The sequence below is a fragment of the Canis lupus genome, chromosome 1, assembly GCF_048164855.1.
Source record: "Canis lupus baileyi chromosome 1, mCanLup2.hap1, whole genome shotgun sequence".
NCBI classification, from domain to species: Eukaryota; Metazoa; Chordata; class Mammalia; order Carnivora; family Canidae; genus Canis; species Canis lupus.
Genome location: NC_132838.1, coordinates 75,700,035 through 75,720,586, shown reverse-complemented (window position 1 = coordinate 75,720,586; position 20,552 = coordinate 75,700,035). Strand labels below are relative to the sequence as shown.

Sequence of the window (20,552 nt, the reverse complement as noted above, 5' to 3'; positions counted from 1 at the left end):
ATTAGTTAAGGAATGAATGTCCGCCTAGATAACGTCTCCAGCTGAGTGTCTCAGCCTGTCATGTTAAATATTTTTTATCAATGACTTAAAGGAATGCATGAAAAGCATACATATTAGACTTGCAGGTGAAAAAATATAGGAGGAACAGTTGATGGCAGGTTCAAGGTTTTAAAAGAAGATTCAAAGAGACCCAAGGATCTAGGTCATTGAATCAAAGATAACAACAATGGGGCTTTAGGAAGGATAATTGTTGATTTGATAACTTTTAAGAACAAAAGTAAATACATTCTCCACATTAAAAAGAGTAAAAAGAAACAGATGAAATTAATTTTAGTGATATATTTAACCAGTAAATCCAATATATTATAATTTCAACACAAAATAAATATAAAATCATTAATGAGATATTTTGTATTTTTCTTAAGTCTTTACATCAAGTATGTATTTTACTTGTAGCATATTTTATTTTATTCTACTTTTTAGCACATTTCATTTTAGACTGACCGTAGTTCAAGTACTAGAGAGCCACACAAGCTGTTGGCTACCATTTTGGACAGCACAGGTCTAAAAGGACATTGCTCAAAAAAAACTAATAATGAACAGCTACTCCAGTTGTAAGAACATTTAGTTAATAAACTGTATAAGTCTGATATGATTGAATGCTTATGGCTTGTTAAGTCTAAGTGTAATATGGCCATAAACACAGATCTTTGCATGGGTTGTAATTGTCAACTGACTTGGAACCAGAAACACTTGCCTATCTCAATAAATCTATGCTGAGTGCAGAAAAGGCATACTGTAACCTTTTATTGAGGAATAAGTGAACTCCCTTGTATGACTATTGATATAAGACTCCTGACATAGACTAGAAAAACAATGTGGAGTTTATCATGAGACCTAATCAGATCACTAAAAGTTGGATTTCAGGATCATGCAGGTGTATGTGCCTCCAATTTCCTGAGGCTCTGTTGAATTTTCTCCATATGCTCTTCCTTTTAGCTGTTCGTAAAAGCTTCATAAGTCTGTGTTGAGTTAGTTTGCGTTAAATGTGTGACTAAGCGTTAAAAGTGGAAGGTTGGGACTCAGGGAAGACAGGAAGTGGGACGAGGGGTCAGAGTGCTGGGCAACATGCAGTTCTCACACTAGTTGGGCAGACATGGGGAAAAGTGAGACCTAACTCAGAGCTGGAGGATGTGGGATGTGAAGCAGTTGGAAACTTTGTGAACAACAAAGAGGCAATTGAGTGGGAAGGAACAAGTGTGGGGCAGATCATGGATGGCAGCCTCTGGTTCCACTGTGGCCTGTGTTGAGGGTCTTCAATCCCCAAATACTCTCCCATTTGTGGATGGCATGGTACCTGAAATTCCTTTGGTTGATATCTTATCTCCAGGGTCTTCTACTAACATACAGATATTCTTGGGAAAGTGAAATAGCCAACGGTGAACATTATTTATAGATTGTAAACATGCTTTTAGATTCAGTTGTTTTCCACCAAACTGAGGGAGTCTAGAACCAGAGTAACTCTGGATTGGAAGAGAAGAGACTAAAAAAAAGAGGAAAAGATGATAAAATAAGGTATATTGTGGCAAAGGAGATTATTAGTGCCGCAGAAACGTTTTATAAGTTGTCTGGTCTGTTCTGTTTCTCCAAACAACCTATCTGATCCCTCTAGGTGTAAATGCTTCTCTGACTTCCTTTCTCTGTATGCACACACCAACAGCACACGTTCATGAACATTGGCTTTCTCTGTAGGCTCAGACTAGATATTGCCATGAAACTTGCATTATTCACTCAATATACTATAGACATATCTTCAGGTTAATGTATATAGTTTAATGCATTTTAATTAAGTGTAAGTATAAAGAATGGAAGTATAATTTATTGAGTTGCTTTCTTATTAATGGACATTCAAGGTACTTTTAGGGGTGGTCACTATCTCTCCCATCTTTCAAATAATGGTTTCCCCAATCTTTTCCCAGAATGTAAAATGTATTATTACATAGTAGGTCCCGCTAATATGAGAACATTACAGATTCTTTTCTTATTAAAAATATCCAAATTTATAAAATTTATAATTTTATAATTTATAAAAGCTATTTATAAAATAGCTTCCTGAAATTGGAGGTTCTAATTGCACTCCAATAGGAACAAGAAAATGATGACTGGAGGTTCTAAGGCAATGTTTGTTTCTTGCTTTTAAAAATAGCTTTATTGAATGGTGCCTGGGTGGCTCAGTCAGTTGAGCATCCGGTTCTTGATTTCAGCTCAGGTCATGATCTCATGGCTGTGGGATTGAGTCCTGCCAGGGTAGAGTCCTGCTTAAGATTCTCCCTCTGCCCTTCCCCTTGCTCATGCACACTCTGTCTCTAAAAAAATAAGATAAATAAAATAGCTTGATTGAATGACATATAATAAATTAAAAATATTTAGATCCACAACTTGACAATATGGAAATCATCACCATAATCAAGATAATTAATACATTTATCATCCTCAAGGCTCTCTGTGTCTGTGTCACTGTTCCTCCCCGTTGTCTCTGCCCCTCTCACCAGCAGTTACTGATTTGCTCTCTGTCATGATAGTTTACATTTTCTATAGTTTTGTGACAATGGGATCATACAGTAGGTACTCCTTTTTGTCTGGCTTATTTCACCCAGCATAATTATTTTGAGATTCTTCCACACGGCCCCACGTATCAATAGTTTATTCTTTTTCATTGCTGAGTAGCCTCTTATGGTGTGGGTATGCCACAATTTGTTCACCCATTCACTTGTTGATAAATATTTGGCTTGTTTCCAGTTTGGGGCCTCTACAAATAAAACTACTATTAACTACTATCACATAAGTGTCTTCGTATGGACATAGGCTTTTATTTCTCTCTCACAAATACATAGACATAGAATAGTGGGATCACATGGTAGGAATATGCTTCATGTTTGAAGAAATCGTTTCCAAAATGGTTGTCCGTCTCAAAAATATTCATCATCTCCTAAAAAGTAAGGTCTGAGAATTCCTGAAATAATGTCTGTGAAAGATCTGATAAGTCTTAAAACTGAGATAGACCCATAATTCTATCAGCTGAGGAATAGTTATTGATTTCCTGGTGTTTCCAGATATTGTGCATGATAAATGTTGAGTTACCATTATGGCCAGGTCCCTCCCTGGCCCAGGTTAGAACATACCTGGCCACTAGAGGAGGTAGAAAGTCAGACTTCCAGAAGTGCCAACTTCGGGGACAGCATAGAGAAAATTGACTCTGATGAGGGGAGGAAGACTCTCCAAGGGGAATTATTCAGACAGACTGGCAGGATTATAGGTTAAGAAAGTGAGAGTGAAGAGGGCCATTTAAGGAATCTCAACTTTAGCTTATTTCATTTATTCATTAAATACACACAAACATATTTTAATACCTGCTATATCCTTCAGATATCTCGATTAACAAAACAAAGACCCCTGCCTTCATGGAGTTTACATTCTGCCTGGAAAAATGCAATAAACTATAGATCTAGGTAAATAAATAAGCAAATGATCTGTTAAACAAGAGTTAAGTACTATGGAAGAAACCCAGCCGGGGAAGTGTGATTAGACGTGGGGCAGCCAGTTCTAATTTCAAGTGGGAGATAATCAGGGGGGTATATTTAGAATCTAAATATAATAGTATATATGTTATAATACAAATTCTAAAATTATTCCAACATAATTAGAATCTGGTCTGCAAACCACGTTGAAACCTTCTGCTCTCTGGCTGTCGCACTGTCACCTTGCAGCCACTAGGGCTCAAATGGTCCATTAATGAGAAAAAAAGGGATGAGGGTGGGGGTGTGAGGGAGACGTGGTAATCAGGTACACACCCTCCCCCAGGCGTTCCGCAGGGGCAGCTCCATCCAGGGCACTGGCAAGACGGGCGGGAGAGTCTTACTGTGTGTCCAGGACCAAGACTTGCCTTTGCCCTTGCCTTTCCTTCCTTGGCGCGTCCTCGTCCTCGCCCGGCAGGGGCTGGGGGCCGAGCTGAGGCATGAACTTCAGCCTGGCGGTTCAGCCCCCCGATGCGTGCGTGTCACAGCCGAGTGATGGTGGAGACACGCAGACCTGCCGGCCTCGTCTTCGGGCCCTGCGAAGAGATCTTGGGGCCGCTGCGCGAGGGTTCCCGCGGTTACGCTCGGCGCCCCGGGTCGGTACAAAAGCCCACCAGATGCTTTCTGTATTCCCTTGTAATATTTAAGGCATCACTGAGCTGTAAGCATTCACCTTGACGTGCAGGTTTTCTGGATACTTCCCACGCTCAGCCTCTGCGAGCAGATCGGTGACCGTTCTTATCCTTTGGACCAGATCCCATCCGGTCGCCCTCTCTGGAGCTGAGCGCTGGCCGCCTTTTGGCGGGGAGGGAGCTCGGCGAGGCCAGGCTCTCGGCCTCTCAGCGCCGGCCGAGCAGGGGCGCGCACGCGTGGGGCGCCGCTGGTTGCACATCTGGCGCCAGAGCGCGCCCCCCGCGCAGTGCCCGCCCGGGCCGCGGCCGTGGGTTGGTGCTCCGGAGCGTGCGGGGCGCTCTCTCCCCGCGCGGGGGCACCAGAGCTCTCGCAAGTGTCGGGCACTGCGGTGCATTTTTCCCAGTTCCCTTTTAAATGACTGCGGAAAAACAGACTCTCGGAGCCGCAAATGGGAAGACGGATTCTCAGGCAAGGCTTGCGAATGCCCCGCAGCCATCATTTAACTGCGCCCGCAGAGCAGTTACGGTGTGTCACTCGACCCTCCCGGATCGCCTCGTGTGTCCCTAGTGAGACCCCGAGGCTCTGCCCGCGCCGGGCTTGTCGGTAGCTGGAAGCCTGTCGTGCTCTGGGCAGCGCGGGCGCAGGGCACGCGTTCGCGCACACCCGCGCACACACGAAAACGCGCAAGGTACGGCAGGGGAGCAAGGGCTCGGGGTGCCCCGCGGGGGCGGGGGTGGGCATCGCGGGGAGTGAAGCGACGACCTGGGAACCGCTGAATCCTGCCAGGTTGAAGGAGGAGAGAAAATGACGCGGCGCCACACATCGGACAGGCCAGGGTTGCTGCGGCGCATTTAGGGAACCCGATAAGCGTCAGGCGCGCTCCCTTCCCCTCACATGTCTCTGTTTCCCGGGCGTGTGATGCCGGAACACGGCAGGAGAAAGACCCACTTAGGGAGCTAGAGTTGCATTTGGAGACTCCCCTCCCTCTGCAAAAGCACCAACAGGAAGACCCTCCAAAACCATGGATCCTCAAATAGATGGCCCGGAATAGGGGCGGTTATCCTTGGCTACCGATGCCGAGCACGTTTTGGTGTTTACAATATTTATTTATTTTTAGGCCAGCTCGCCCTCCCTTTTAGGCAGGATGGGAAAGGAGCACGCAGCGGGGTGGGAGAGGGGAGGGAGGATTCCTATAATAAGAATCAGCGCATTTTTCAGAGCTGAACCGAGCCCGGTTTCCATTTCAAAAAAGGAGACAGCCTCTACTGCGATGGGAGAAGAGACCGCGGTGCGAATTAGGGACTGAGAGGCGTCGGGCGGTGGAATGGTCCATCTCGGAGGTACCTGGCTCTCAGTGCACACACACACACACACACACACACACACACAGGCGCGCGCGTCTACCCAGCCAGGATGTGTGCGTGTGTGCGCGTGTATGAACTCCCACATGCTGCTGCTGTCTGCTCCTGGCCAGTGGCACCGATGCCTGCCTCCTCCCCGCTCGCCCCCAGATTCCCCTCCCCTCCCTGTTGCTTTTGTCTGGAGGGTGTTATGGGTTTGTGTGTGTATGAGCGTGTGTGTTTTTGGATTTCAGACTAATTTTCTGGAGTTTCTGCCCCTGCTCTGCGTCAGCCTTCACGTCACTTCGCCAGCAGTAGCAGAGGCGGCGGCGGCGGCTCCCGGAATTGGGTTGGAGCAGGAGCCTCGCTCGCTCCTTCGCTCGCGCTCTCGGCGCTCCGTGCCCGGCGGCAGGAGGAGCCTGCACCCAGGCGCCGCCGGCGGGCGGTAGGCGCCGGAGCCCGGGTGAGCAGCGCGGACAGTGCCCTCCGGCGCCTTGGCCCTCGCTCCCCCCACCCCCCGGGGCGGCCGGGGGTGCTCCCCAGGTGGGACGCGCCACGCCACCTGCCCGCACCCCCTGCGCCCGGCGGCCGTGGCGGATTCTGCAGCATCATCGGGGGCCCCGTCGCGGAGCCATCGCCGCCGCCGGCGGTCTCCGCGTCCCCCTTTGAAGGGTCCTTCGCCGGGCCTGTGCCATGGAATCCCGTCTCGGGGACCCTTGCTCTATCTCCCCTCCCTCGACCTCAGGTTGGGGTGGGGTAGCGGGGGGCACGTCAGCGGCCTCGGCGGCGTCAGTGCCATCGAGGGGCAAGTTTATTTCTGGGGCCGGAGCTGTGCACGCATCCATCCATCCATCCACAGTGCCCGGCTGGGGTCGGGGTGGGGGTGCGGCGAGCGCGCCGTATGGGGTCCTGCGCTCAGTCTCACGCGTGTTTGTTTGTCCTCAGCCCCGAGGTGCGCCCCGGATCCCAGTGCGCGTCTAGCAGGGAGCCTGCGTCCCCGGGGTGCCGGCAGCGCCGCCGGCCGGTGCTGGGTGCGCCGGGCCATGCAGCGGCGGCCGCGGCGGAGCTCCGAGCGGCGGTAGCGCCCCCTGTGAGGCGACCAGAGATGCCCCGGCCACTGTGAACCGCGCCGCCCGCCAGGACACGCTCAGCCCGGGACACGCTCGGCTCTGCGCGCCCGCGACAGGCACCGGGGCGAGGGAGCGACCAGCGCGGCGCAGGCCGCCCAGCGGGGGCGGGGGAGGCCGGCCGGTGCGGCGCGGGGCCACCTACTCGCTCTGACTCCGGCTGGCACTGGCGGCTGGGGATGTCGTCCTGGACGAGGTGGCATGGACCCGCCATGGCGCGGCTCTGGGGCTTCTGCTGGCTGGTCGTGGGCTTCTGGAGGGCTGCCCTCGCCTGTCCCACGTCCTGCAAATGCAGCGCCTCTAGGATCTGGTGCAGCGACCCTTCTCCGGGCATCGTGGCGTTTCCGAGGTTGGAGCCCAACAGTGCAGACCCTGAGAACATCACCGAAATGTGAGTTCCTGGTGCTCTTCCTCCTTCCTTCTCTCCTTGCCCCTTGGACTGGGGCTGGCCAGGCGTGTCTGTCCGTCGGGGGCATGAATGTTGTCTAAGTCTGGGGAGAAGTCAGACATGGGCTGGGCCATCTGTTAGTTACCTGTTTTTCTGGCTTGGGACTAGTACCACCTCGGGGAGAAGCGGACAGTTGAACATAAGTTTCAAGTTTTCTATATGTGTCAATAACATAAATACATATACTCTTTTCAGAGATTCCATATACGCTCTGTATTTGAAAGCCCTGCTGGGTGTGCTTTAGGCTTTCCTTATGCAATAACTTAGTTTTGGACATTTTTGTTTCATAAGGTGCTAAGTGCATGTTAGGTTAGAAGTTCCAGTAATACATACTAGAAAGGAGGTTAAAATGATGAACTTTTTGAAATCTATTGAAGGAGATCAGAGTCCCCCCCCACCCAACATCTTTCCCTGAGGTTTGCAGTTACCAGTGTCCCTTTGCATTTTATATATCAGATTTTTGTTAGGAGATGGCATCCAGAGCTGGCCTTGAAAATGGTCTGTAAGAAGAGAAGTTCTGAGTGTTGAAATTGCGCTCTCTTGAAAGAGAAAATGTGCTCGTCGGAAGCCTAAAAGCCTGGTCTGATTTAATTTGGACTTGACTTCCCAGAGATATAATTTTGAGACCATTTGGATTATAAATCTTAATTGCCCATTGAAGGACTAGGTTGGATGATGACCGAGGACTAGGTTGGATGCTAAAGCAGTGTGTAGTACTCTAATGAATGCTGCCTTTAGCATGGGACGGACCCCTGTGTCCCTGGAAATGTTTGAGCTTGTCTTGCTCTGATGGAGAAGCAGAATTGTGTATTTCTGTCCTCCTGTTCTGATGGCTTGTGACAAATACATTACCAAGTAAGAATTCACCAGTGCCTTCTCCAGCATCTCCCTGTCACCTCTACTAGATGTATATCCCACTCCCCCCGCCCCCCACCCCCCGGACTTTGTCACCACCTACATTTCACTGGCATGAGATTTTATTCATCCAAGTAGAGGATTGTAAGGCAAAGTTTCTCCCGGTTTCCTTACGGTGTTTGATCCTAAGATAGGCAGCCCTGAAAATAGGGCTTGGGCTGTGGCCTTCCGGTTGGCGAGTGCGCATGCTTTTTTTCCTCCTGAGAAAACGCACGCCCTGTTTCTGCCAACGTAGTTGACTGAGATAACCTGTTTTTAATGTAAGTAAGAGACCTTTGTAGCCTCTGTTGCTTGTTCTGCTGGTGATGCTCATGTTATAAGGCTCGGCAGAAGGAAATGGCAGCAGCACAGGGGGAATGTGCAGGCCTAGCAGAGCTGAGATGTGCTGGGAGCAACCAACTGTCAGGCTGCATCCAGGAGGCTGGATGTTTTGGTTTGTTTTTTTTTTTTTGGCAAGGATCAAGGGAGGCAGAGCTGGATAGGAAGGTTGAGTAGGGCCTCAACTGTGCCGGCCCTGGTTGGCCTGGTCAAAGTGACTGTGGCCTCTCATCAGGATCTGTGTCTTTTTCATGAGATGGAGGGGGGTCTGTAGTCAGATGGAGGAAGCCATATGGAATTCAGAGCCCTTTGACTAATTTGAAACCAGGGAGAGTGCCTTTATACAGTCAGACGTCTCGTGTTGTTGTGGATTGTTTTGAAATTCTGTATTAGATGATGCATCTATAATGAAGGAGGAAATGAGATAGAGCCAATCATTTTCACTCTGACATTTTTTTTTTCACTGTAAGATTTTTAAGGCCCTAATCAGAGAAAAGGAAACTAAAACTCTCTTTAAGTTTAAAAAATGCTATTTTAAACCTTAGTGGTGTTAGCTGCCTGGTATTTATGAAATCAATAGAGTTGAGCTGAGCTTTCTTACATCAGTTCTCACAATGCTGTTGTTTCCGTAATATCTGATGGTAGGTTCCTATTTCCGGGCTTTAAAAAATTGATTCTTCTTATTTTTACCAAAGTGTTTGTCAGTTGTTCAGTTAGTGGCACTCCTAATTTCTTCCATTATTTTTTTCTTTTGAGTTGAAAATCCACTGAGATTGAAAGATTGGGGGAGGTGTGTAGGGTTAGTATTTGGGATGGAGAATTTACGTTCCTTAGTGACACCAATGGGGCTGTTAGATGTGAGTTCTGAGAAAAAGTCTGTGTCTCAGCCCTGCGCCTCAGCTTTGTTTGCACCCAGCCAGTTTGTGCCCTCATGTCCTATAAAACATACCAAAATCCTTTTTTGGAAAGCACTTCATATAATTATTTTGAATTCTGCTGTTTTGATATCAAAATGACATCAGTAGATGAGCTTGTTTCACTGTCATCCATATATGATACCATCTGGTTCTTTTTCTTACATATTAATATTTGCTTGAACAGCTTTATATTCTTGGCCAGGGGAATACCAGCTACAGTTGGAACCAAATTACTTTTTTTTTTTTTTTTTTTACTTTATTATGAGACCCCATGGTATTCTTAAAATAACCTGGTTGAAAGTTGTAGTTTAATGGTGCTTAGCTGAAATTTCATGTTTCTATTTTTTTTAGTAGGAAAAATGGAAATAAATAAACTAATTAAAACTTGCTGAAGCCACAGTTTACTGTGTCATTTAAAAATGGTACGTCATTTAATATCTATATATTTGGGGAAGAGTACACCACTGTGCTTTTTGGGTTCAGAGAGAGCCCATGGTACAACATTCTAAAACTGTGTGCAGAAATTCATTAAGAGATAGTTTTATTTTTTGCTTCTACGCGCATATTTTAAGCTAAGCTGACATTTCATTTTTAGAGTCATTGTTGGAGGCTGTTTTATTAAAAATTCTATCGTAGTGTCTGTCTCATACTGTTTACACACCAACATGATCTATATGCCTATATCTCTCTTCTCTCTGTCTATAGAGATGCATCACACCTGCCCAGCATCACACTGCTGCTTAGCACCAGCTTTCTTACTCTGAGATGGTTATACCAAAGCCATGCTAAGTTAAACTTAAAAACAATACCATTGTCACACATAAGTGGAATTCAGGAGTAAAGCCTGTTAGAGTTATGTAACTGGCCATTGACTCTCTGTAGTACCAGGTGCCAAAATGTACTGCAAAGGACAAGTTCTACCTCACCCAAGTGGGAAAAGAAATGGATAAAATAGATCATGCACTTTTTTTTATTATGGTCAAAAATGCCTAACATAAAATTTACCATCTTAACCATTTTTAAGTATACCATTTAGTAGTGTTAAGTGTTAAGTCTACTTATATGGTTGTGAAAGGGTATGTTCATCGTTATATTGCTCATATTTTATATAGATTAATGATGGCCTTTTTTTCTGAATTTCTTGGGTGGTAGTTTCTGATTTGGGGGTCATAGACAAGTCTAATATTTTTCCTCTTAGTACAACATAGAATACATAGTACAAATAGAATTTGCAGCCTCTGCTGCCAGAGCCTCTATGTGCAATAAATTGTTGGCTTGGTTAAGCGACTGTAATGTGATGTCATTAATACATTGATTTTGGCCCCCCTCACCTTAGTAGGCTTTTCCCTGCAATTAATTGTACTAAAAACAAATATCCTGGCATTCGGAAGGTTTCAGTGAAAGGCATCTGTTTTTATTACTCTGATGTTTACTTCTCAGCCCCTCCACTGGGGTTTCTAGAACTTTGGATTGTGCTTTACATGCATGTAAGATGCACAGAGTAAATTTTGAGTGTGGTAACATAAGCAACACTGGACTTGTTCATAAATAAGGCAGTCTAATTTGTATCACTAGCACAACTTGCAAGCTAGAGTTGAGAACATGCTTTCTTCCCAGCGAAGGTATTTACAGAATTCAGCTCAGCACAACCATTTGAAGCCTCTTTGGTTTTATACCTTCAATCTCTGCATTAAGGAGGTTTTTATTACATTGGGTAAAACAATTGAAAAGCCCCTCAACCCTTCTGACCCAACTTTCTCCCCCTCCCCCTCCCCATCACTTCTCATTGAGCATACAGGAAAATGTATTTGATTTTTTTTTTTCTTCTCCGAAAAGTGATATTTCCTTATGGGAATTCAGAGCACTATAGTTAAGGGAAGGGCCTGGGTTATGTGTTATTACAAGCAAGTAATGGGAAGTTGAGATAATGTGGTCACAGTTCCCCAGAGCTGAGTTTAGTTCTGTTTAAAATCTTTCACTGTTTCTATCCCATAAACCTCTGTTTGTGTCTGTTTCAATATTCCCTTGTAATGACATTTCCTAAGCTGAAAAGTTGGCTGGACAGCTGAGAATTGAGGACTCTTTCTCCCCAGGAACATTCTGTATGATCTCTTTGACTATATCTGGGTCGTCAGAGTATAAAACCTAGAGTTCTTGTTTAGCTGGGGGTGGGGAATTCCTTTCTTTCTTTTTTCTTTTCCTTTTTTTGTTTTTCTGTTTCTGTTTCTGTTTTTGTTTTTTGTTTTGCCTTTGGTACTAAGCAAGTGTCCCCAGTGTTAACTAATTTCTCGTCTTGGCTGTTTGGGAAAAAAACACTATTAAACCAGCACTGACATTAGGCCTCGGACTAACTGAGCATGTCTCTAGAGAGCTTCATGTAGCTTTAAATACCATAGGGTAGAACATGGCATTGAACCTGCTGCCCCTTGATGCAATGCCAAGTTCTGGTTCCTCTTGATGTTTATAAATCAACTGGATGATTTTGAGGAGAGGTTACTTAGGCAGGGAACCTTTTTTTTTTAATTTTTTAAATTTTTTTATTCATTTGGTGTGTGTGTGAGAGAGAGAAAAGGAGAGAAAAACCCGAACCTTGGGTTAATAGCAGATTGAACATTTTCATAATCTACTTGGTCTGGCTGGTTTAGTGCACAAATCCCCCCCTGTTCCCCAACCCCCAGGTGGCAGAGGTCTGAGCCCTGCAGTGGCCTGATCATTTTCACTCTACATTTGATTGCTGATCGATCTCCATTAAAGAAGGCAAATATCTCACATAATCAAGGTGCCTTCTTACCACTTTGGTCTCTGGGCTGTCCGAGGGACTGGGAAGTCAGTAGATATTGATCTGGGTGATGAAGGAGTGAGTGCTTGTGAGTGTTATAAACCTGGGAAGAAAAGTAATGCATAGGTACTGAGTTTATTGTTGTTGTTGTTTTTTTTAACAACAATAACAAATATAAACAAGATGTCACAGAAAGCTGGAGTCAGGAGTGACCTGATCATGAAGCAGCCCCTTACTCTCAGGGCCTGAGCTTGTCAGGTATCAACCGAGAGCTTTGGATTCAGTGCTCAGACAGTTTCTTCTGGCTCTGAAGTTCCACGAAGCTTCAGTTGTGGAGATAATGTGGTTTATACATCAGTTGTGAAGTAAAGGGTGGTATGAGAATCTGAGGACCTTTGGTGACAGTGTCACATGTGCATATGTTCAGTGTCTGCTCTGAATTCCCCCAAACACGTCTTTTTTAATTGTGAGCTGCTAATAAGGCTGGTGGCATGTTAGTGCTGGACTGCTGAGTCCAGAGTTGCACACAGGGTCACCTAGAATTGGTACCACAGAGGGAGAAGGTCCCAGAAATGTTCTGCTCCGGCCCCCTCTGCACGAACCAGGCCAGTGAAGAGTCTCCTAAGGCTGTGATACATTAAAAACAACATGGGTCTAGGAGCTCTTTCTCCTAGCATCCAAAGGAGGTGCCGATGACCTTTACTTTAGGGTGCCTCCCTTTTGTTCTGCATCCTTGGATGGAACCTGACCCCCACCCACCATTTTAGAAGTGTCGGAGATGTGAAGAATAGCTCAGTACTAGACCAAGTCTATGCAAACCTGTCTCTGTGAGAGACAAAGCCATTAAAGCTACTCACCCCAAAGCAATGGTCTTATCCTCACATTGGAGGAAATACATTTTTTGTTTAGATTACGGTGTTTTGTTTCTGTTTTTAAATTTCAAGCCTTTCTCTTCTCCAAGCAACTCATACACAAAAGTCAGGCTGCAGAGACAAGCCTTCACAAGTTGGCAGCAATGTGGGATGCTAAGCCTATGCCTATTGGACCATGTTGGCAGGTTGGGCTTGGAGCGAAGGCAGAGCAGACCCAGCAAGATGCAAGCTGTTGCCCTTGGAGTCTGCCACAGTCAAGGGTGCTTATATAAGTGAAGGACCCCACAGCCCTTTGTACAAAGCCTGTCTTAGCTCCTATGAAAGACCTGTGGCCAGAGTACACTTATTCTTTCCTGCCTTCTTTTTTTCCCCTGACTTCTCTTTGCCCAGGATCAATGGCTGAGATCCATGACTAAGCCATTGAGCAAGCTTAAAGCTTGTTGACTCGCATCTAGAATTCATTCTGCTACCATTTTGTATGATGTCGATGGTCTTCATGGAGACATAGCTCTGGATTCAAGCAGGGCTTCTCTCCAGGGACGTGGAATGCTCCCTTCAGATATCTGCTTGTTTCTAGTCTCATTCTGAAGGAGGTGGGAAGGTCTTGACATCCTTGGAGGGTTTGTCAGGTTGATTGGTTTGTCCAGGGCTCTTTGGTCAAACACAGTGTAATTTGGGGTAGAACGGTAGCCAGTATCTCACTTATGGCTCTATCTACTATTCAGCCCCACTTGCCCAAATTAGCCTCAAAAGCGCAAGCAATTTTGAGAGAAGTGCAGAGATTCAAATAAATGTTCACAAGTTAAGCAGCATGGTGGTGGGAAAGAGGTGAACTGGGGCTTCACCTCGTGTCTTTCCCCTGCCACCCATCACCATCTCTCCCTGCACCATGTTAGACTGATCAAGAGATAAATGATTTGTGTGCCCTTGGGAATATGGCATCTTCTAGTATAGAATAAAAATGATAGTAATCACATACCATCTAGAGTCTCTTTTCTATTGAAAGTAAGGACCTATTGCTATTCCATACCCTACACTTCCCTGTGAGGTTCATATCCCAACAATCCTTGGGACACACAGACACACACACTAGGATTCTAATTGTGTGGATGTGATCTCTCTATGGAGATAGAAATGTATTTATAAAACTCCACTAGGTGTGTTTTTTTCAGACTTAATTATCTGGAACTGTAAAATTTCCCTAATAATTTAGGATTTACTTCCTTAAACCATCTAGACTTTTTTTTTTTTTTTTCTGTTGAGATATAACTGACATACAACTTTAGTTTCAGGTGTACAACATAATGATTTGATATTTCTATGTATGATGAAACCATCGCCTCCATAAATCTAGTTAACATCTATCACAACGCATGGTCATAAATATTTTTCTTGAGATGAAAACTTTTAAGATCTATTCTTTTAGTGCTTTCAAATATACAACACAGTATTATTAACCCTAGTCACCACGTTGTGCATTACATCCCCACCCAGACTTCTAATTTTGTTTTAATGATTCTGGATTTCTCTTGAGGAGGAGGACCTGGGTGAAGTAGCGACTGTTAGTACTTTGACTCCATTAGCCAACCAGGCTACTCAGAGACCTGTTGTGTCTGTGATCAGTTCTCAATATTGACAAAGCAATCAATGAGGCATTCTTAGGCAACTTAACATGAGTGTAATTTAAATCAAAAGATAGTTGAATTTTGGTTTTCACCGTCTGAAACATAGTGCGGGCTCAAAAGGTAGGCTCTTCTAAACTCCAGGTTTTGTTTGCCAAAGTTGTCTCTGTTTCATGTGCCCCAGAGTCTCTTCCTGTGTGGTGGCAGAGGGGCTGCACCTGAATTCTCTGCCTTTTGCCCACTGGTTTCCCAGCTCAGGCCTTGGTGGATGCTCATCTCTGCAATGTGTACACACGTACACACTGGCCGGTGGACAGTACCTGTTGAGAAAATCGTCCCCGGCACAGAGGAAAAAAAAAAAAGATTTTTTTTTTTTTTTTTTTGCCTATGATGCTTTGGTGCCTTCCTACTTGGCGGGCTTGCCTGCCGTCTTGCCCCCTCTCTGCTCCTGTGCCGCACGGCGCTGGCGTGGTCTTTCTAAATGCTGATCTCATTATGTCACTGCCTCTAATTGCCCCATGGCGCCTCATGTCTCTTAAAGGCCAAAGTTTGTTGTTGTTGCTTTGTTTTTTGTTTTTTAGTTAAACAAACAGACAAACGATCCAGATTGTCATTATATTGCTCTGAAATAAGGCAGATAACAATCCCAGGGACCCAAATGCACAGATCAGCGTTACCGTTGTTTCCTACACCAGTAGATCTATAAAGGAGAACTAATTATAACTGGGAGCTTGCTTGGTGATCTTGGAATTAGAGCAAGGGCACTTAATTCTGCATTTAAAATGTTAAATGGCATTAAGCTAAGCTTGCCTGAGGCATCCATCTCCATAATGGGAGCGCCTTCACAAAGAGAATGCAGAACTTGAAGTACTTTGGCCAGGACCTGTGTCCCCTGGATGGACACTCCTTTTTCTCTCCTTCATTTACTGCCCAGCACCAACTGTGAGTGACACATTCTTTCTTTGGAAAGCTTAATGCCTTCAGCCAAGCCTTGCTCAAGCCTGGGAACCTTTCAGATCCTTTAAAGTGATTTTACACATCTTTTTGCAGAAATGCATTCATTTTACCGTATGAAATTCTATTTGTGATTAGCTTTTTTTTTCAAGTCATATTTGAACATGATAAGAAATGCAAACGGTGGAAAGGAATGTATCATGAAAAATTAACCCCTCTGATCTCTCAGCTTCCAGCAGGAGTCTACTCACATACATGAGTGCATATATATGTCCTTTTTGTTTGTACACAAATGAAGGCATGCTGTACCCACTCTTCTGCATGTTGGTGTTTTTCTACTGAAGGCTGTATCTTAAAAATGTTTTTGTATCCAGTGCGTGGGAAATATCGGTGAGGGAGACAGAACGTGAGAGACTCCTAACTCTGGAAAATGAACAAGGGGTGGTGGAAAGGAAGGTGGGCGGGGGTACGGGGTGACAGGGTGACAGGAACTGAGGGGGGCACTTGATGGGATGAACACTGGGTGTTATTCTATATGTTAGCAAATCTAACTCCAATAAAAGAATATACAAAAAAAAAATGTTTCTGTATCAGCACCAACCTTATTGTTCACAGCCAGGCAGTAATCCTTTGAATGAATAGGTTGTTCTTTACTTAACCAACCCTCCTTTTTTTTTTTTTTTTTTTTTCCCAACCTCCTTTTGAACAACCTTATGTTCAAGTCTTTGCACACATGCATGATTTTATCTACAGGAAATCTATAGATAATCTCTATCTAGAATTTGAATTGCAGGGCCATTTGCAGGGTGTTTGTGATTTTGTTAGATTTTAGGCCAAAGTGTCTGGCAAAGAGATCACATCATTTCATTCTCCCACCCAAACTGGAAGCACCTGTTTTTCTACCACTAAGCCAGCATTATTCATTATCAAACCTTTTGACCATTGTCAGTCATAATCCTGGGCAATGATATTCACCATTGCTTTATTTTGGAAATCCATTTGACAAAAGAAAATTTATACCTTGCCTAACAATTTGCTTGTCTTCTGATGTTGGCTGTGCTGTTACTTCTACTTCTTCTTTTAGTGACACAATTGTATATTCTTTTGTAGTGAAATTTATCATTTCCTTTATGGCTTCTGTGTTGTAAATGTGGCTACAAGATTTCCCCACTCTGAGAGTATAAAATACGTCTGTATTTCCTTCTACTACTTTCACTACTTCATACTTCAAAGCTTTGCTCCATCTGCATTTTCAACATATAAGGAGAGAGTAGCAAAAAAATAGTTTTGTTACTTTTTCAAGATAGCTGATCAGCCGATCAGGTCTCTTGACACCGTAGATTATATAATTCTACCTGTCCCCCAGTAACTTCAGCTAGCAGTTTGGACCATTTTGGGATATATCCTATTGTGTTAATCAGCTCTGTCTATTTACTTGCCAGCATTACAGTTTTTATTTCCTAAAGCTTTAATTATTATTATTTTCTTCAAATATTAGTCTTGCTCACTAGTCTTTTTTTTTTTTAAGATTTTATTTATTTATTCATGAGAGACACACACAGAGAGAGAGAGAGAGAGAGAGAGAGAGGCAGAGACACAGGCAGGGGGAAAAGCAGGCTCCATGCAGGGAGCCCGACGTGGGACTCAATCCTGGGTCTCCAGGATCAGGCCCTGGGCTGAAGGCGGCGCTAAACCACTGAGCCACCGGGGCTGCCCTCACTAGTCTTTCCTTTCAGAATATTCAGTTATTTTTGCATGATCATTTTTCCATACGAATTGTAGAAATTGCTTGCCTAGCTCCCCCCACATTGTATTGGTATTTTAAAATAAGATAGCGTTCTGTTTATATATTGAAATAAGTCTTAATGAATCTTAAAATCTTCAAATTCAAACCTCTAGCCTCATATCTTGCCTTTCCCTTTGTCCAGTGAGATAATACAACTATGCTCTTACTTAACTCCCTGGTTTCACATCGGCGGGCCTCTCTGCCTGGAACACCTTTCCCCTGCCTTCCTACCTCCGGGCTGCGTCCCCGCCGTGTACTCTTTCCCAATCTCAGAACAGGTCACTTAGCAACATAAATGCATTCCTGGCTACCCACCTGTACATACCACTAGGATGTGAGTGGCCTGGAGGCAAGGACCATGTGAATCTTGGTCATGCTTTCCCCCAGCACCTAACACAGTGTCCTAGATCTCCACATCATACACACACACGTGGATGTAGGAGCATGCATGCTCCTACAGATATATCATGGAGAATTCCAAGTAAAAGTGTGTACTAGTTGTTCTTTGGGCTGTCAGTAGAAAAATTTCTAGACATGACCTTTTACTCATCAGGTTAAGATGTTTGTGGATTTAAATACCACAATGTTGGTTCATACACAGCAAAACAAAACAAAAACAAACAAACAAAAACCCAAAACAAAACAAAACCACCACAGCAAACAAAAACCACAACAAATTCAGTTCCTGTAGAGAAGTAGCACAGCTAGCTGGAAAGGAAGAAAGATGAAGCTTTGATGGAGGAGGCATCTTGTGTATCTAACAGGAAGGTGGGACAGGGAAGCCATGGGAGGATGGGGGCAAGCAGATGATGGGAGATGCACAACAGACCAGCTCAACAGCAGAGGCTAAGCCAGGGACAAAGAATCATTCTAGGGACATCTGATCTCCTGCAAGCAAATAGGTCTAATGAGAAAGATTTGTGCTTTTTCTGTTGTGTAATAGCTAATAATGGCTATCCCTGTGGATCAATTGCCATTTTTCCCTGTGACTGCATTTATGGTGCTTTACTTACAAAGTGATTCTGGTGTGAGATTTCAGATGTGATTTATCCTTCTTGTAGCATGGCTGGTAGAAGCTGTTCATTTCTCTTAAAGAACTGCAGACATCAGGAGTATAAAAAGATGATGTGTCAGGGCCAGTTTAGTGTACCACCTGATACATATACTTGTGTGCTTTTGCAATCAAGGTGCATTGGGCTGATCCTATGAATGTTTCATGGGACTTCCTTTATATTTGTAATAATTAACACTATGGGGCATCTCGAAATTTTGATAGTTGTTTGCAAAACTGATCATAAAACAACTGATAGACGTACGAGATTGGGACGCTTTTAAAAATAGAGTGGAGAAGTATATAGGTGAACAGATTGTGTTGAATAATCTAAAAAGATAATTCCCCCTTGAGATAAATAACATCCATTTATTTATGTTTACAAAGCTGAAGTATGTTCATAATATACATACAAATGAAAATAGTTTAGACTCCATGTGTATTTTGAAAGTTAAATTTTTAAAAGGAATGAGCATTATGGAACCGACACATAATGTTTACCTCTCATGAGAAAAGTCTTAGTTTTGTTTGAGGCGTTGGCTCTCATGATAAGCCTGGGTGACTGTCTGGGGTATAACTTACTAGCCATTTCATTTATTCTTTCCCAAAACTGCTCTCTCACAATGGAGAGTGTCTTCTGGTGTGTTGAGGATGCTCTTGCCCTTTTATTTGCCTCAGTCTACCCCAGGCACATCAGTGGTCCTCTCCCTGGTGGTCCTCCAGCCAAGTTCCTCCATATGAGGCAGTGCGTCTACAGGGCTGACAGGATGCTCCTACACGTTTCCTGGTTAACTTAGTAGGATTCCAGAATTCCCTACCCCAAAACCCTGAGTCCACTTCTAATGTTTGTAGATGCCTTTTTCATAAGTCTGTCCTCCTAGGCACAGCAGGGATGGGGGAGAGGTCTGAGGCTGTCTGTGGTGGCGTGGATGGAGCTCCCTAGAATATGTCTTTTCTCTCCTTTCATTGGATTTTATATCTATATACAGTTCAGGAGACAATAGATCTTTTGTTGAAAACATCATCTTTTCCCATGGATGACTGAACTGGAGGCCAGCAATGAATTGTTTATACATACGTGTGTTAATTGATTGATCAATTCATTCATTTATTCAGCCAATTAATCAATCAAAAAATATGTTTTGAACATGGCCTCCCTGCCAGGCATTTTTCTGAGTCCTGGGCAACAAGACTTAGGCCAGTTCCTACCATCTATCTGGCCTGTTGAAGGGCACTAGTGGGGGCCCCCAGCCAGGTCACCCCCAGCCCTTCTGTCTCGAAGCCCTGTGGACAGTCTAGTCTATACAATTAAAACCCATCCATGCCACCACAGACAGCCTCAGACCTCTTCCCCATCCCTGCTGTGCCTAGGAGGACAGATTTATGGAAAAGGCCTCTACAAGCATTAGAAGTGCACTCAGGGTTTTGGGGTAGGGAATTCTGGAATCCTACTAAGTTAACCAGGAAAGGTGTAGAGCGTCCTGTCAGCACTGCCTCATATGGAGAAAATTGGCTGGAGGACCACCAGGGAGAGGACCACTGATGTGCCTGGACACTGCCCAGAGCAGAGGGAAAATGCTGTCTGGGCTTCTGTCTTGGGGATCTGATCTCTGCATCAGTGTAGCTGTGGGCTGTGATAGCTCTAGAATAGAGGAGGCTCAGGACTTAGACCAAGGAGTGTGCAGTGTGGTTGGCAGCCCAGCCAGGCTGCTCCTCCCAGTGATGCCCGTCTCTTCAGGGGAATTCTCAAACATGAGGGTCCCTGTTTCCAGCAAGGACAGCACGTGGAGGTTCTTCCCCTGACCATACCGTAAGCACTGTGCTATCACAGACCCAGACAGACCAGCAGAGCACAGACATGTTCCCAGCAGTTAATGGGGGCAGTTAAACATCAGTAGCTACCAGCTTCCACCTTTCTCTCTTCCCCATACAGTTTTTTAAATTCCCCCTGAAAGGTCTAGATCTGAATGTAATATTTTAAGAATCAGCTCATTATGGTTGAATATATAAATATGTTTTTTTAGTGGCACCCTAGCAGGATCCTAGCATTCTGAAGACTGTGTCTAAAAAGTGCCTTTCCTCATTATTTTTTTCCCCAAATTAAAACATCACTGAATTTAAATGTCCATGGCCATGCACAGGAGGATCAACAAATTGATTTTTCATTTTCTTTGGGCGTTTGTATAGGGGAAGGATGCGGGCTGGGAGTCAGGAT

General features: G+C 44.6%; 1 protein-coding gene across 13 annotated transcripts in view; it reads left to right on the top strand.

The window, feature by feature from the left end:
* The first annotated feature begins 4,604 nt into the window (after positions 1-4,604).
* Positions 4,605-20,552, top strand: part of NTRK2 (neurotrophic receptor tyrosine kinase 2) — a 329,574-nt gene continuing 313,626 nt past the window's right edge. For 4 of the 13 annotated variants that reach the window (XM_072836176.1, XM_072836168.1, XM_072836184.1 and 1 more), the window contains exons 1-4: positions 4,606-4,896; positions 5,427-5,548; positions 5,803-6,011; positions 6,494-7,066. In XM_072836176.1, the coding sequence (XP_072692277.1) occupies positions 6,855-7,066 (212 nt within the window). In that variant the 5' untranslated portion in view covers positions 4,606-4,896; positions 5,427-5,548; positions 5,803-6,011; positions 6,494-6,854. Of the gene's footprint in view, positions 4,897-5,426; positions 5,549-5,802; positions 6,012-6,493; positions 7,067-8,236; positions 8,299-20,552 lie in introns of those variants that run through there. The other 9 variants (XM_072836159.1, XM_072836149.1, XM_072836163.1 and 6 more) reach the window with 6 other exon arrangements.